We start from the raw sequence: 17,913 nt of genomic DNA, 5'->3' as shown, positions 1-17,913 counted from the left end.
TCTTATTTGCTATATAAAAAAGAGCATTGTGTAAACCAGGGAACACTCAACAGACTGCTCATGTTAGAAGACTGTCAACAATTCTCTGAGACAGCAAGAATGCGTTCCAATTCTTCAAAAGTGCTGTTTTAAGACACTTTTTTTTATTTTATTTTACTGAAAAGCACAGACCATAAGACTGAGAAACAAAATATTAGCTGGAAAGTCTTTTCATGTTTGGGTGCATGTGGAATTGGTTTACCTGGTTTATCTCCAGCCAAAATAAGTCACCACCTCTCTATGGATGCAAAGCCACTGACATCCTACTTCACTAGTAGATGATAAGCAAAAAGAAATGTGTAATACAAATAATTTGAAATCAGTTTTGAAAAGGAGACTTCAATAGGTGGAATACCTTTACAAAGCTTAATGCCAAAGCACAAGGTTTTCTTTTCTTTTTTTTAAAATAATGCATTTGTTTTGATATTAAAAATACAGTATCTCAGCTATCTGGTTTTCCCTTAGAGGTCATCTGGAGATGACCTGTTCTTAAAATAAAATGATTTATTTCAGAATTGCCATTAATGTATTACTCCAATGCTCTCAAGGATTTGTTGCTGCATGCGTTTCTTTTTACCGTGAAATACATAAGTCTATCGATTTCATCTCTATTTGAATTATGTCCTTTTGCTATTAAATAGATACAGGCATCTCTACCAAATGGCAGTCTTGTACCACAGAACAATTAAAAAAAATCAATAAAGAGCCTTATTCTGAATCTTTCAGGATAAAATATTTAAAATCTAAGTAATAGTGGATTGGATATAGATTTTCCATTAAAAAAATATGTATTTGGGGGAAGGGGTAAAAAAGGAAATTGATCAATCTTTTAGTGTCATTGATATTGACCTCTAAAAGCATCTGGTCTACTGCTGACTTTTCTTAATCTGTTTTACTTTTATTCTCCACCACTTCTTCATATCAACTTCACATGTTTTTTTAATTCACCCTAGTCTGAAATCCTATCTGGGCCTTGCTGCCAACATTTTGTCTGTTTGTTCTGTTCCATCAACTGCCAAGTTGCATTTTCCTTTCTCTCTTTCTTCTCTCTCCCTCCTTTCCTTCCTTACTTTTGTTTTAACATTTTGTGCATGTAAATGGATGGTTTCTAAAAGAAAGACAATACAAATGTGTATATATTGCATGTTTGTTTTTACTGTCCATATTAAGCTAAATGGTACAAGCAAGGTGAAAAATTAAAAAGGAAGATGCAGTGATTTGCGATGGACAAATAAAGGAAAAGATGGAACCTTTTCACTAACACAAGGTACACTAAAGGGTGATGGAAAGTATGCCATGCCTCCAGGAAATGGGACTGATAAAACTATGGTTATTTATATCTGACTACCAGCACTGTTTGCCTTTCCTATTAATGATTAATGAAATTATCATGATTGAGGTTGGTTGTTCTTTATTCTTTTAATTTTTTCTCACTATTTCTAGCACTGTAGTTATTTATTTCCTTTTCAGTATACAGGTAGGAAATTAAGTATTGGCCCAAATATCCATGGTCTAGGAGAAATCAGTTAATGTTTCTCATGAAACTCATTCAAAGGAGCCTAACCACACTGCAAACTCTCCCCTTTTACATCCTATCATCATCTCCCTGGCTCTGCAACTCTTATTTTAGTCTTTATCTGAATGCCTAACATTAAAAGAGAAACTGATAATGCTAGATATGGAAAACAAACTGATGGTTGCCAGATGGGAGGTGGGGTTGGCAGTTTGGATGAAAAAGGTGAAGGGATTAAGATATGAAAATTGGCAGTTACAAAACAGTCATGGGGATGTAGGGTACAGCATAACGAATATAATCTATAATAATGTAATAACTGTGGATGTTTCCAGGTGGCTACTAGACTTATGGGGCAGGGGGTCACTTCATAAATTATAGAAATGACTAGTCACTATGCTATATACCTGAAACTAATATAAAATAATACTGAATGTCAATTATAATTAAATAATTAAAATAAAATTAAAAAGAGAGAGGAACTGATGCATTATGGGCTCAGTGACAAATAAACGAATGAGGGCATTGACGAAGGCACAATCATTCCTGACCAAAAACAATTCAAGGGGTCTGTTTGTGAAACTGTTAGAAGCATTAGGTCCACTGTTTAGTGGATGTAGTGCCAGGGGGATTCACAGGTTACCATGGACTTAAAAATATGTCTTATTTGCAGACTCTATTGAAGAACATATTTATGGTGAAAATCAAGATACTACAATAGTGAGCTTTGAATTTGATGAGGACTGTCTTCAAACCTGAATGTTAACTCTTAGTGGGGTGTTCACACTGTAAGGTATATTAGTAGCAAATCATTATATTATACATCTGAAACTAATGTAAGTATATCAAGTATACTTAAATAAAAAAAAAAGAACCTTAAAAATTAAAGAAAGAAAGAAAGAGTAAATAAGAGGTATAACTATAGATGCACTAGATATTAAAAACATAATCTGGATTTTATGAACAACCTTATGCCAATATATTTTGATCAAGATAAAAAACAACAACAACAACCTGAATGTTCAGATCACATGACCAGCTTTATAGTCTATACTTACAAGGGATTCAGAGAACTGACTTTCTAATACAATTTCATCTCCAAAGTTCTGTGTTCCGTAAGTGGCTGTAAACTCAGATCTTGAAATATACTACATGTTAATTTTTCAAAGCTGTCCATAGACTTTCCTCAGCAGGCCATGTCACAGGTATTCTTGAATTGTATCTCCTTAGGTGGTGGCCTTTCTCATCCCCTGGCACTGACAACTTAGGGATACAGCAGACACAGCTATCGTTTTTGGCTTCACAGTTATTAAGCATTTGAGACAAGAAATTCAATAGCCTGCTTTCACTGCACAATTTTTCTGCCAGTGCTTACCTTTATTTTTGAGGATCATACTCCTAGCCAGCTTGCCTAGAGCTAACTTGAATAAACACTGCAGAATGTCTTCAAGTATCTTGGCCAGGCTGGCAGGGGCTGAGGGTCCCCATGAGACATGGCTTCTCCTTTTCTGAATCACAAATCTGCAGGCACAGTTATTTTAGAGAGTGCACACTGACTTTTCAGCCATAACCTAATTGCTCCATATTTCTTGTTGGAACTAAATCAGGAAACACTCAGTATTAATGGATTTAAATTTGGCACTGGTTGAGTGCTGCAAATGTCGGGCTACTTATGGCTAATAATTTTAAAAACAAATCAAATGATTTGAATTTAATTGTACTCTAAGACCTCATTTCTCCAACATTGCTGGAGGTGGGAGAGAGATGGATGAGATGAGCTATTATCCATAAATAGATTTTTCCAGATAATGAATTCTTTAGGTACCATCTAAAAATTGTATAAATTTTGTGAGAGTATCTACTTAAAAATAGCAATTACTTTGTTGGCTTTATATTAGTATCACAATTTAATCTTCCTAAATGAAGGAAAATCACTTTTTTGTGAGCGTTGATTTTTGTATCATGCTGAAATATAGAGGTACCTTCACGGATCATGCTGGTGTGATAGGTTTTTTTTTACCTTTTGGAAAATGGTGCTGGACCTCTGAGCTTTTAATGTTTTAGGGTTACATCTTACAGTTTTTCTGGTTTCTCCCTTATTGTCAATTGATATCATTTTTTTTTGCTCCCAGTTCACCTGTCTAATGAAGAGTACCCCCCTCCATAACTATATTATTGTTTGAAATTGTTAATGGCCTAGAAAATTAGAAGAGAACGATAATAGAACTGTTTCTACTAAATATGAATAAGTGGGCTATGAATGGAAGCCTGTGTCCCTCCCTATGAGTAATGTGAAAGGTTTTTATGACATGGTTTCATGATATCAGCTTAGTTTTCTAACAAATGTGTATTTTTTGTTTGTTTTTCCATTGTCTTGGACTTTGACTTTCTTCTTGAGCTTTTCTTAAGCTCCGAAGCGGAAATGTCAGAACCTCAACCATCTCAAAACACTTAAACTGACTTAAGTCAGTTTTTCTGATGGCAATTTAAAAGTTATTAAATTATTTGAATTCACATTTAAGTGACAGAGAGCACTGCTGTTTCCACTGTTCTAATCCTGTACCCGTGCATGCTATTTTGAAATGAACATACTAAGTTTTGCCATTGTATCATAGGATCTTCTTTCTTTGGTTCTCCTTATTCTGAAGTTATTTTATTCATTATAGGATAAAATCAAACTTTTTTTTTTTTTTTGATAAAACACAAGACTGCCTATCTAACATATTCAAAAGTATAAAAGTTTAGGTTTGATGAAATGAATTTATTAATGGATAAACTATGAAAATGAGCTGTCCAAAGAATTTTGATAATTGAATTTATTTAATATGTAGAAATGGGAAATTCAGGTAAGATTTTATCAGTGTATGTGAATAAGATCTATTTCTATTAGAAATTTGTTTTTGGGATTGTTGCCATTGGGGAGGGGGTTTGGGGAGAAGAGTGAAAAAGGGGAAGGGATTCAGATGTGCAAATTGGCAGCTATAAAAACAGTCACGGGAATATAAAGTGCAGCATAGAGACTATAGTCAACAATATTGTAATAACCATATATGGTGTCAGATGGTAAGTAGACTTATCCAAGGATCACGTCGTAAGTTATATACATGTCTAATCACTTTGTTGTATAGCAGAAACTGATAAAACATTGTATGTCAACTGCAATTGAAAAAAAAATTTTAAAGCATGATCTTGGTTATTATCTACCATGAAGAACAGACAGAGAAATTTATAAAATATGTAAATAGCTTGCAAAAAATTTTAAAAACTGAGCATGGACTCTTTTAAATACAGAAATAATGTTAAGAAATGAAAACAATACTGGAAGTATATTTACTGCACAGAAAGTAAGATCATGAATTCCATAAACATGAAATAAATGAATCATTCTAAAATTATGGCAATAAGAAATAAAATTCTGCACAGCATTGTAATTAACTGACCTAATACTAGCACAGGAAAAAAAAAAAGGTCCCATTTTAGCCATAAGCATTTGCTGCCTTAGCAACTAAATCCATTCATTTAGTGATTCAAAGTTTAGCTCAACCTTTTGGAATGTGTAATGTGTGATGCTGAAATAAAATATTAATGTGATTTCATTTTCAGAAAGCCTGAACAACAACAACAAAAAAGCAAAACAAAAACCAGCAGAAGTAATATTGTGGAGTGGAGATTAAGATTCCACCCAAGAGGAACTTTATTTAGATATTGACTTGACCAGGGTAGATAGGCAAATGATTTAGTAAACATTCATTTGGGGATTTGGTCAGCATTGAATCAGCATTGTAAACTAAGCTAAATAGAAAATTACTACTTTATTGTTAGTCTAAAGGAAAAGCTTAATACATTGATTCTTAGTATTATTTCTAAATCTTTGAGATATCGGGATGTCCTTTTAATCAATGAAGAACATACCTTTTGTATTAAGGGAAATTTTAAACCAAACTAGGTATGGACTATTTTTAGGAATAGGACATTTTAAAAGTCCCAATTAAATAACGCATTACCACTAACAGACCAAAAAAATGTGTTAATGAACAGATTCTGCCTACAAGATCCCAAAAAACTATGTAGCAGAATTTCTTTTTGTGTGAAATGAATTGAACTTTTCAATTGTTGTAATATTATGTAGCCAAAGTTCAAGATGGGCAGTTCACTAAGAAATTACAAAAATATCAAGCCATAAACTTTGTGGAAGAAAAAAAAAGGTTATCACACATTCTCTTGATCCATCTTTGAACCGTATATCATGAGATCAATTTATGGACAATTATGATCAAGAATTTCTGTCATATTCAATTCAACCAAATTGTAAGAGAAAGAAAAACAAGAAATGAGAATATGTCCATTTTTGTAATATGAGAAACTTGAACTAAGTGGTTTCTGAAGTTCTCTTCCAAGTCTAATGAGTCTATTCTCCTGTGTTTCTAGTATTTTAAAGTAATAAGAAATACGAGGAAATTTGCAACTGCTTGTTTCAAAGATTACTACTTAAGGGTGAGAATTTATTATTTCTAAAAACTGTGACTCCCTTCGTAATTTTATATAATCACAGCACTCATCCTAGATTTATAGGGTTTAATAAAATATGCTGTGCTCTTGAACTGTATTTAAATGAGAAAGCCAAAGATTTTCTTTTGAAGTTCTTAAAGTGTTTGCTCATCATTCTGATTGATTGTCTATTTCAGTTCTGCAGTTTTTACTCCTCTTTCAGGAGAATCTGCTGTCAGGATGACTTCTTCACGTGAATGCAAATCTCAAGAGCTTCCTTTCCTGGCTTTATGTTGCCATAAAGAGAATCTGACAGAATTGTCACCTACATCTTAACCACACCCCTATAATAGGCATGTAACAAATAATTCTGAGAGTCATATTAATAGCAGGGAAACAAGATGTCTGCCAGCATTCTCACAGGAAGCTAGTGGTGAAAGAGAGAATAAAAGCCAGGCTTTCAGGGCACTAGCTAGGCATTCTGTGTGGTCTCCCACACTGTTTCTCTTTTGAACTTCTCAATTCAAAAGCAAAAATACCATAGCTATAATGCCACCAAGGATGTTGGCATTACACAATAACAGAAAGTCTACTTGCTCCTTTTCTTTCTCTTTCTTTCTTTCTTTCTTTCTTTCTTTCTTTCTTTCTTTCTTTCTTTCTTTCTTTCTTTCTTTCTTTCTTTCCCCCTCCCTCCCTCCCTCCCTCGCTCCCTCCCTCCCTTCCTTCTTTCTTTTTCATTTTTATTTTACACCATCTAAATAACCATTGTCCTAGAAAGCAAGGTGAATGGCATGAGGATATAATGAAATCAAACTTGTACTAATCACACATTTTCTTTCTGAGGCTATGTTGTCCTTAAAAATACATACCATGGCCATCATCCAGGAACTCTGTGATGGTGGCTGAAGCACATTTGGACCAGGGCTTGGACGCATCAATGCTGGTCAGGATGGAAGACATTAAGCGCTTATCTTCTGTGGAACCAAAATTCTCTTCACAGAACTTGGAATCATCATGAGAGAGGCCAAGTAGATGTCCTAAGGGAGAAGGTATAGGAAGTGCAAATAATGAGTGGTTTTGCATTTTTACTTTTCTGTGACCATTATACTAGCACTTGTCTTTTTTCATTCAACAGTATATGAGTTCATTTTAACTGTTTTCTCACGCAGAGACTAGGCCCCCAGGGAAATTAAAGCTGCATGTAGTTGGAAGAGGTCCCTTTTGGTGAACATTTAGAGGAAACCTGAAAAATTACACAAAGGCGTGGATGTTCCCATAATCCATCTGGATCACATATGCTCAATGATATGTAGAAACAAGGCCTTATTTAGAATCCAGAATCTGCAAGGCAACTATAGGGTTATGTCATAGCTCTCACTACATAGTCTTATGATTACTTGTCCAATTTTCCACTTTATCTGATCAACCATAATCCCAATGAGATCAGAGAACATTTCCCCCCATTGATGGTTGAAACGTCTGTGTTTAACTCAATGTTCTACAGATTGCACATACTTAGTAGCTGACTTCTATTTTCTTGGCTAAGTAAACAGGTAGCTATATAAGAGATGACTGGGGGTGAGGGTGGGAAAGAAAAAGGAGTCAATTTAGTAACTTGCCGGTTCCATGCAAATGTAAGCTTGTTTCTTCCTTTCATTTCTTTTTGTTATTTAGTAAGTTGTGAATGTTACTACGCTCACAAATGAATGGCATACTTTAAAAATATACCCATTTCCACTTTAAAAATGTCTAAAATACCAAGATGCCCATCATGGAGTGTCAGAGCTTGAAGAGAATGCAAACAGTAGGAAGGTAGTGAGTGTCCAAAACCACTCAGCTAGATGGTGTTCGTGCTTACCCCCCAACCACGTTCTCTGCGATCCTAGCCACTGCCATCTGCATTCTACAATGTAGATATTATATCCCAGAGTACAGAGCAACATTCTTATAAATCAACTAAAACTGTTTTTATTACATAAGATTAATTTTCACATAGTCTACGAAAAAAAAAAGACATTTTCCAAAAAATCTAAAATGCTGTTAAAAATAACTCTAGGTTAGCAGTTTGTAGAAACTCCAAAAGGTAGGCAAGAAATACTGCTAGTAGTACCTTTTTTGCAAAACTTTATAGACTCATACACACATCACTACAAAAGAATGTAGAAAATCCTATAGAAAAGTGATCACAGCATTCTCTATGGGTTTCTGAAGGCCAAAGGCAGGAACTTTTGCCATTCTGCCAAAAAAGTCCACTGTGCATCAGTAAAACCCAACAGAGATGAAATCTTTCACACTGTATTCCAACTGCTTTTGGCCAACTTGTTAAATCACCAACACCTCATAACAAAATTGTGCATTGAGCAGCTGGTTGCTGTTGTGGCTGAAATGAGGTGGCTAAGGCTTGGTGACCGTCAAAGTCTCCACGTTTTATGCTATTTAGGCAGTTACTTACTTCAACAGCATTTACTAGGCTAGTACGTTTTCTTTGGGAAAGCCCCCCCCCCCCAACCACTCACACTTTGTTTGGTCAGTAGCATAAATGTGCATCACAGTCTGTAAAGCATGTCCCAGATCACATGCGAAAGGATACTGGCAGGGGCTCACCCACTTTTGGAGTGGTATGTTGAGTTTTTCAGGGAACCACAGAGCTCACAGAAAAACAGAGGCTTTCATTCATGTCCTGTTCAAAATGGCTTAAAGTTACTTAGTCCATCAAACACGTGTTGAGCATGCACTCTGTGCTTCTTGCACTTTTCCAAGGTAGAATCTTTATCAGCTGATATTGGGATTTGTGTGGAAATTTCACACTTGAGTTTTTTCCACTGGCATAGAAGAGAGGGAGGGAAAGTGGCCTAAGGTGACCTCTGCAGCATCATATTTATTTGCATCCAGGTTTTACATTAAAAAAATGTGATTTTTGCATTCTATTTCATATGATAAGTCTTTTTTATTTAATGGACTAATAGTCTTTTTCCTCCAAATCTATATAAATAGTGCTTTTCATATGCATTTTTATTATTGCATTAAGGAATTGTCACTTCATTTGGAGGGTAGATTTTAGATATCTGATTTGAAATTCAGGTCATGCGGCAAACACCAAATTTACTTGGAGGGGCCCAAGAGAGTACCTCACTTTTTCTTTCATACACCATGGTATGGCATATAGTTTTCAAGATTTCAATTATATAAGCAAAGCAGTTTACCTAAAAATAGTTTGGTATAATTCTATGAATTTTTTGGCATGCTCTTTGACATAATAGTGTGAATTTTACGCTCCCTAAACTTACTGATTTATCAGTGTAACTTAATTTCTGCTGAAGATACATGTAAGGCATTCTTATGTGGCCATCAGAAAAGATTACCATTCTGAGCATGAACGACTTTTGCTTCCACTTCAGCAAGAGCTAAAGGGGGATGTGAATTCTGTAAGATCGCCAAGAGTCAGTCAGGAGTGGACTTCTGGAGGGCCTGCTGAGAGAGACGAACCCTTCAGTGGGCAGGTGAATGTTCTGTCCTCCATGAAAGAAGTCTGTCAGCTGGCTGGAACAGGTATGCTCTCTCAAGAGCAATGAGAGTCGCGGGCAATGTGAAAAACATTTAGGCACCCAACGAAACAGGCAGGCACTTCCACAGAAGCTGGAACCAGGGCACTGAAAGAGACCCATGTGACTTCCTTGAAGGAGCCAGACAGGAATTGAAATGGGAGATCAATGTGAGGGATGCTTGGATGCTCTTCAGGAAAGACGTGACACACATAGTAAAGGCAGTGAGCAGAAAAAGAAGTGGTATTTGCAAATGTGATTCCCCAATCATTATGCTAAGGCATCTAACATCATCTGAAATTTGCCATTATCTTTGAGCCCTGAAATGACAAGGTACATATAAAAGCATAAGCTATTTTAAAGGGACACTCCTAGTAAAGACAACACACTAGAACATTAAGAGCTGATCAACAGAGACAAATCCAGAATCTAGGAAATTTAAAATGTAACGTCCCAGCTGACAACAATATATTTCATGTTGTGAAGGGGAATCAGAATTTATCATTGTGTCACCAATCACCTAGGACATCCACCTTTTCCAGTGAAAGTTTGTCATGAATCACCCACAGAGAGCCTTAAAATTACAGGTGTGGATTGGACATTAAGCATTTATTCCACAAACTGCCCTTAACAGGATTAGCACAACTGAGATTTACACATGTGCCCCAGAGAGCAAAATAACAAATGAAGACTATAAAGAAATGTTGGAGAAATTCATTGCTGTTTTCATCAAAAATGTATATTATGATGAGTTTTTAGAGCAATGCAGAGCGATGTTATTTGAGGGGTGAGGTCTTGAAGGAGGCAAGGGGATGGAAGCCAGAAACCCATCAAAAGGCAATTCTTAACCTCGGAAAGACAGAGATATTTCTTTCTCCAATCAAAGTATAGGGGGAAAACTAAAAAGTGAAGAAGTTTCAAAGCAATTTTGAAGAGTAAAAGAGGAGCTCTGAGGAAGCTCAACGAAGCTCCAATAAAACAGAAAATGAGAACTCCTAGTGAGAGACCCAAGGCAGAGGTAGATTCAGGGTGACAATTCACTGTCAGGGTTTCAAGTAGAGGTCCCCAAGTCTTGATTTAAGGAAGAATTAGTATTTGTATTTGCAACCACTTATAATCAGAAGACATGCGAAAGACTGAAGAGCAGTTTGTTTGCTTTAACTAAGTTAAGCAATCTTATTTACATTCATTACTCGTTTGCTTAGTGAATCTTTCGTTCTTGATTGATGTAACTGGAAACTTCTCAACTAAAATTCCCTGTCAATTAAGGACCAAATACACTTGTTAGTGGGTGTGCTTGTTAATGCACTTCTATATACTAAATAAGAGAAAAACAAAGAAGTCAGTGAAAGTTAGAAAACATAACTGTCTAGTCCAGTTTTTTCCCAGGTAATGTGGACCTCAGAACTGTATCTTGCTATTTTAAAATCACTAGCAAAAATCAAGGTGTAACTTGTAAGTGCTTTTGTAGAAATTACTGATTTCTTCTTAATAGATGGTAATTCATATGATAAATGCAACAGTCATGCTAATGAGTGCCCATCACACAAAGCAACATGAGGAAGGAGTTTATTTCAATTAGGCTGAGGAAATGAATTTCATGATAAATTACATCACAGTAAAGTCTATAGGGTAAGAGTCCAAGTTATATTTTTAGATTAGAAATGATCTGATAATTTTTCTAGTATAATAATCCTCTTTTTAAATTGGCAAATGGGTGTCATTTTATTAAATAAGTCTCACCTTTAATATTCACAGTATAGATTTAAAATCATCTTGCCTCCCTAAATTCACAAGTGCAGCTGGTATTTGAAAATCTGAGATAATGTACACCCGGGTGAAGACATATTACTTTAAAGGAAAATGTTGGTTCAGCTTCTTATTCAACTCAGGTATTACTGTACAACCAGGGCTGACTTACAACATTAACCTCGGGAAGGAAATTGGTTGTTTTTCTAAACTTTGGTCTGCAAATTAAACAGAATTTCAAGCTCTTGTCTCCTGACCCCATACTGACCAATGGACAAGGGGACACAACACCACATCCTGAAAAAAAAATGTCACAAGAAGCTCTGTAATGTGTTTACTTAAGAAAGCATGGCTCAGATGAAGCATCTGTTTCTTAATGAGGTCATGTTTTTATGTTACCTAATTTTCCAGCTGGGATTATTGAGGTGCAAGAAAGTCTTGCCAGGGGGTGAAAAAGTAAGTCAGTAGCTCACATTGAAGATGTCAGGGTTTGAAAAGTGAGTCAATAGCTCACATGGGATCAGAATCTAGAATCCTTGAAGAAAGAAACCAGAAGCTCCAATAACTGGACCATTCCTGGCTATTCAAAGACAAATTCTTATGTAAAAGTGATAGAACTCTTAAACTTCCATTTCAAAACATCGAAGATAAATGGTAAATGTTGTATCAATTATGGGATTTGGACGGAAGAAATTTTTTTCACCTTATAACTAGCTGTGTCACTATCCTTTTGAATCAAATTCAAGATATGGCCTTCAAAATGGAACACTGGTGGTTGCCAGATGAGAGGGGGACTGGGGGGCTGGGTGAAGGGGGTGAAGGGATTGGGAAGTACAACTTGGTGGTCGTAAAGTAACCATGGGGATATGGAGGGCAGCATGGGAGAGCATGGTTAATGGGGGTGCTGGACTTGTAGGGGACACTGCTTTGTGGGTTGTATAGATGTGAGACCACTGTACTGTGCACCTAAAACTAGTGTAAAATAATGTTGAATGTCAGCTGTGGTTGAAAAAAAAAAAAAAAAGGAATACTAACCAGCCATTAGAGGATAGCATCAGAATCTTGGGCTCTGGAGCCAAATGAATTGGGTTCGAATTTTAGCCCAGCAGTATACTAGTTGAACTTTGACATGTTTAGAAATTTCTGTGTGTCAATTTCCTCCTTTCTTGGATGATGCATTAAAAGTACTTATCTCATGACATTTTGTGAGGATTAAATGGCATAAAAGAGGCAAGCTTAGAATATAAGCTTGACAAATAGCCAATGCCCAGTGATTGTTAGCTAACTTTGTTGCTCTCACTGATATCCCAGGTTTGTTGTACTTTTACTTATGGGTATTCCTATCTTTAGTAGTTTTGAAACATTTCAATATTCCTAGACACTCTTGATTTGGGAGAAAAGGGGGACTCTTCTAATCATAAGAAGAAACACAATCATGCATTAAAGTGTGTGATATAGTTGCTTTTTATGACACCTTCAACTGGTTGGGTTGCCATGCATGTGACAGACGAGCTATAGGCCTCCCCTAAAGAAATATGCATTGGGATTTGATTACAAACAATCAAACAAACACCTGGCACTTAACACTCAAGCTCTCAATTCTGCTATACATCTAGCCAAGGCCTATCCCCACCTTTCATCTGGGGACCAACAAAGACATAGTGTGGCATTGCTCCAAACTATATAGAAAAAATGCTCAGTTTATGTTGATTAAAGCTATGGGTGTGGAAGTCAATCCCAAATTTAATCCTAGTTTCCTTTCACTTCACATCTCACAGCCAGTCCTGACATCTGATTCTGTGCACTTGGCTTTGGTCTATGGTGTTTCCAGGGCCTCTGCAGCTTTTCAAAACACGGCCTTGTTTAATCTAATCATCCATGGGAACATGGTCACACATACATCAGCACAACCAGAGAACCTGCTCTAACCACAGCAAAACACAGGCGGTCAGCCGTAGTGTCTCAACCACTTCCTAAGTCTCCAGCTGAATATTTGGCTTTGACTTTTTCAGTTCCCTGACTTTAGCTTAGGAAGCATTTTGGAATCTTTCATGGTGAAGAAATTCACTTAGCACGTTTTATAATTAACTACCATACTGCAAAGCTTCGGCAAGTTTGCAAATCATGGATTTCATTAGTCTAAATAAAATCAGATTGTTCCCCCTAGCATGTTAGAAGCTGGCCCAACATCAATAAAATTATTATTTTGAAGAGCCATGTGTGCAGCAGGTGAAATCTTTATTATTTTAAGCCAATAATCAAAGTTTGACAAGTTAAAAACGTAAACTCAAAATGTCAACTTACATTCACTTGAAACTTTCTACCGTTCACATTTTTATTATAAAGTGGCAGTAACCCCATTCTAGCCTCCAGTCAAGGCACAGGGATGGCGCCCTTGTTCTTGATCCTTTAAAGCAACTTTCATAAACGTCCTAACAATTTAGTCAATGTTTATGTGCACATTACATAGAAAGGAGGACAACAAACGATTACTGCCTATGGAGTGGCTATATGTATCAAAATCTGTTTTCCAGAAGCCCGTGTTGGCATCAGTTGCCTATGTATCTCCAAAATCTAGCTCTTTTTTAGAACAAAGTAGCAAGGAAAGAGAAATGTTCCATTTTATATGCGGTACCGGACAAGAGTCACAATTTGAATGGTTCCCTTAACCCACTTCATTCTGACTTGAACACCGTGGATGGAAAAGGTGCCAGATGGGACTTTATCTTATTTGTTAATTCTCAATACAGGACATTTATGAGATAGAGGAGGTAGAAGAACAAAGGAGATTTTGATTCAAATACAAGGACTGTGTTTTCACTATGTATAAAAAGAGGACACACAGGGGCATCCCAACAGATACTTTAAGTTGCTTAATGGAAGTGTGATTCTTGACCAAATATATTCTTTACAGTTTATAGAAGAAATGAAGTAGTAAAATTATGGAAACAGCCTGGAAATTTTCTCCACAACTTAGGTTTTGAGCACAGAAACATATGTATGGTCTGTGTGCCTGAAGCAAATTGTACATTTTGGAAAGGGCTCAAACAAATTCAAAACCCTTCTGCAAACCCAAGGTTTCACGGCATCATGTTCATCACCATACATGGCCTGGATATATCACCTCCAAATCTGGAAAGTAGGAAGCATCTAATAAAGGGGAGGGGAGGAAACTGCATGAGAAGAATGGAGCAGAATCAGAATCTGGGGCATGGTTAGCTTGCTGTATAGCTTCACGCAACAATCTAAAAATAAAGCACTGGAAACAGCTCTGCAAGAGGCATTACCAAGAATACAATGGCTGCAGAGGCCAGAGTCTAATCATACACAGATGATTCGGAAATATTTTGTGAGGTTATCTTCTCTAAACTTTGTAAGGCTCATACTTTATAACACGTGTTCACAATTTTTAGGCAAAAAGAAAATTAAAGAATAATAAAGCAATTAGAAAATAAAGTGAATGAAAGCCAGATCCATTTACGAGAGGGGAATTAAATCCATCTTCCTCTATCCACAGACCTCAAATTTCTCGCATTAAGCCATATGTAATGCAAAAAGGAAAATTAAACAGGCAGACTTTGAATGGAGAATGAATTGTAGAGGCTTCTAAAGAAGGAAATAGATATGACTCAATCAAGAAATTAAAGGGGACTCAAGGTTGTAGTCATATAACGAAGATTCAGGTTTGATTTTTCACATAGAAACCCATATTTCTCCTACACTGTTGTCTTGTAAAACTATGTCCAGTTTTCCCGCACTATTAAGACAAGTTCTCAAGTTCTTATGGTGCGTGCATATCTAGTTTTAATAAAACATTTGTCATCAGCATCTGTCTTCTTGCCTCTCTGACTGCTGCATCTGCCTGTGTAATCCAACCCTTGGTTTAGGGATTCAGGAGGGCTGGGAAGGTGATGCTGAAAGGTTCTTCATTCCAGTCCAGTTGGGAGTCAACGTAGCCCCTAAATAGCTGCGTTTACTGCCACAGTGGTTCTCTGTACATGGCAGCCTCCCACAGGCTATCGATGTGTGAAAATGGACCAGTGCAGGATTGAAGGAAGACATAGCCCTTCTTCCAAGGAATTTGTAAACTCTTCATTTGAAGATCAGGATTTAGGACTCATAACATTATGGATGGGTGATGCCACAATTCAGCTGTTCCTCATTTCTCACCAGTTCTCTACCTAGTCTGAGATGAACCAGCCGCCGCCTTCTCAGGGATTTAGAATCTTTTAGGACTTCTCTCTGAATAGTCGTGATTGATTACTGGTGTACTTTTAAAATCTTCTTTGTTTAATTATAATCCTTTTCAGTATTTGGACTAATCTCTCTTAGTTTCAGCTGCAGAATCGGAAGGTTGCCTTGGGCAGTTCTCACATTTCTCCAGCTTAGTCATTCATGAATATACATAGATAGGTAATAAATATTGATTAAGGATCTATATTAGGCTGTAGTTTCAATTGGTTACTTTAACAGGAGTGAATGAGAGACAAATGAAGACATAACCACATCCCTGAAGATGAAATGACATATGGGTCTTTCAAACACTTTCAACTTTTCTACAGTAGCACATCAGAGAGCCATGCCTCATTATTAGTCCACCTTACAGGGAAGAAAAGGATTCTTAGGGCATCTAAATCATTTGTCTGATGTAAAACACAGAATACGGAGACACAGCTGGGACTTCATCTCCGATCTGTGGCTCCTTAAGCAAATAATGCTCAATTAATAAGGTGTTAAATTGAATTTTTATCAGATGCTGTTGAATAATTATTTATATAACATAAATACTTTGTGTTTTTCTGCTTAGATGGTAAGAAAGACATCAGTTAAGAAAATTAAATTCATGATTAATACCTAAGAATTAAAATTTAACTACGATGTAACTACTGATTTCTATTTTACTGCTGTAATATACCAATTTATGCAATTACACCTTTGATTTGAAGTTATTTGAACTCCACAAAGAAAACATAGCAGGTAGAAATTGGCACCTTGTGAAATCTGCTCTGCCTACTTAGGAATGTGAAAAAAAAGTTTTAATGTCTATTTAAAAATTACGGTTTTAGCTTAAAAAATGAAATCTATTAATAAAATATAGCAAATAATGATCAAAACACAATAATTATCAAACCACACTTTGCCCCCTAAAGATGATGCTAATAGGTAATACATACATATAAAACGTAAATGAACTATTTAATTAAAAAGCAAAACAGATGTCTAGGTGAATGCAACAGATGGTATCTATAATCTCCTCAATTTGGTTCTAAAAATAACTCCACGAAATAGACATTGTTATTCCTATATTTCATATATGAAAACTGAAGCTTAGAGAGTTTAAGCAATAAGACCAATGAGACACAGGTAGAAAGTATTTCACCAAGAATTGAGCCCAGACACATCTAATTCTAACATCTAATCCTAAGTACTAAACTAACTTTTCATCTACCTAGTGGTCTACCTAGGTCACTGATTAGGAAACATGTATTCCTAATTGCTGAGATATTTTTCAACAATTAACTCAGTCCTAAACTTCTAGTGTTAGGATTTAGATGGGTTTCTTATGACAAACAAATCAGTTAAGTAACATTTTAAAACAAACCCTGTTGACTGGTAGCCCTGGTTTCATTTGCTTTGCTATTAAAAACTAGACAGGCATGTTGACCATAAGCTATTGATTACTGATGACAGGAGCCGGCAGTGTATCACTCGCATGAAATACAACATGATAAATTCCTGTGTTTAGCCCTGGATGAGTCAATAGAGCCTTGGGTAACTTCTAAGAGGAACGTCTCTGCATTCCAGAGTCAACTGTGAGAATTTTCCTCTAAGAGTCATTTAAGGATGCTTAAAAGACAGCCGCAGGAGCGAATTTTTTGCAGGCTTTTAAAGGACACTGTCATAAAGGAAACATCTACTAGACGCCTGACTTTCCCTTCCCTCTCCTTTAATTAGTTAAGCTTAAAAGGGCAAATATTAGGTTGGTGCAAAAGTAATTGCAGTTTACAACGTTAAAAATAATGGCAAAAACTGCAATTACTTTTGCACCAACCTAATATAAACATATTCACTCCCCAACGGTGTAGCTGAACCAGGAGGAATCTGGAATTAATTGCCAAATGCTTTGGTTCCTGTTGCAGCTGTTACAAGTGTTTGATTTGGCGAGGGAAGAGAAAAGGAACTGCGTACCAATTTCGTGAGCCACAGTGAAAGCTGCGTGGAGGCCATCGTCTTCAATCACAGCACAGCTGCGCTCCGGAGAACATATGGTCCCAACGTCTGCCATTCCCAGGGTGTCACATGAATGATGCCCACATAAATCCTTCCCGGGAGAAAGAAAGAAATCATTAAAATCAATTTAAAACCAGAAGGAGCCACCTTGTAGAGCCACTTGCTCACTGCAAAAGGCAACACGGGGGTATGTTTATGGTATCACCTGTTCAGCTCTGGAAATGTTCCAAAGACAAACTAATGGCATCAACTTTTCTAAGCTTCTCTGCATCCCAGAAGCACAGAAGGATGTTGGGACTCAACCACATTTAAAAAGATGTCATAGGATTGTAGCTTGTTCACTACAATAGC

At 36.4% G+C, this 17,913-nt stretch overlaps 1 protein-coding gene across 2 annotated transcripts in view; it reads right to left on the bottom strand.

The window, feature by feature from the left end:
- Nucleotides 1-17,913, bottom strand: part of ADAMTS5 (ADAM metallopeptidase with thrombospondin type 1 motif 5) — a 47,697-nt gene that overhangs the window by 15,895 nt on the left and 13,889 nt on the right. For both annotated transcript variants that reach the window (XM_074326371.2, XM_019729873.3), the window contains 2 exons: nt 17,521-17,653; nt 6,910-7,077 (listed from right to left, as the gene is read on the bottom strand). In XM_074326371.2, the coding sequence (XP_074182472.1) occupies nt 6,910-7,077; nt 17,521-17,653 (301 nt within the window). The remainder of the gene's footprint in view (nt 1-6,909; nt 7,078-17,520; nt 17,654-17,913) is intronic.

Source organism: Rhinolophus sinicus, chromosome 17 (genome assembly GCF_057876585.1).
Source record: "Rhinolophus sinicus isolate RSI-liver-muscle chromosome 17, RSI-T2T, whole genome shotgun sequence".
Lineage (NCBI taxonomy): Eukaryota > Metazoa > Chordata > Mammalia > Chiroptera > Rhinolophidae > Rhinolophus > Rhinolophus sinicus.
Note: the sequence above shows the minus strand (reverse complement) of the source record. Positions and strands in the feature narration are given on the sequence as shown.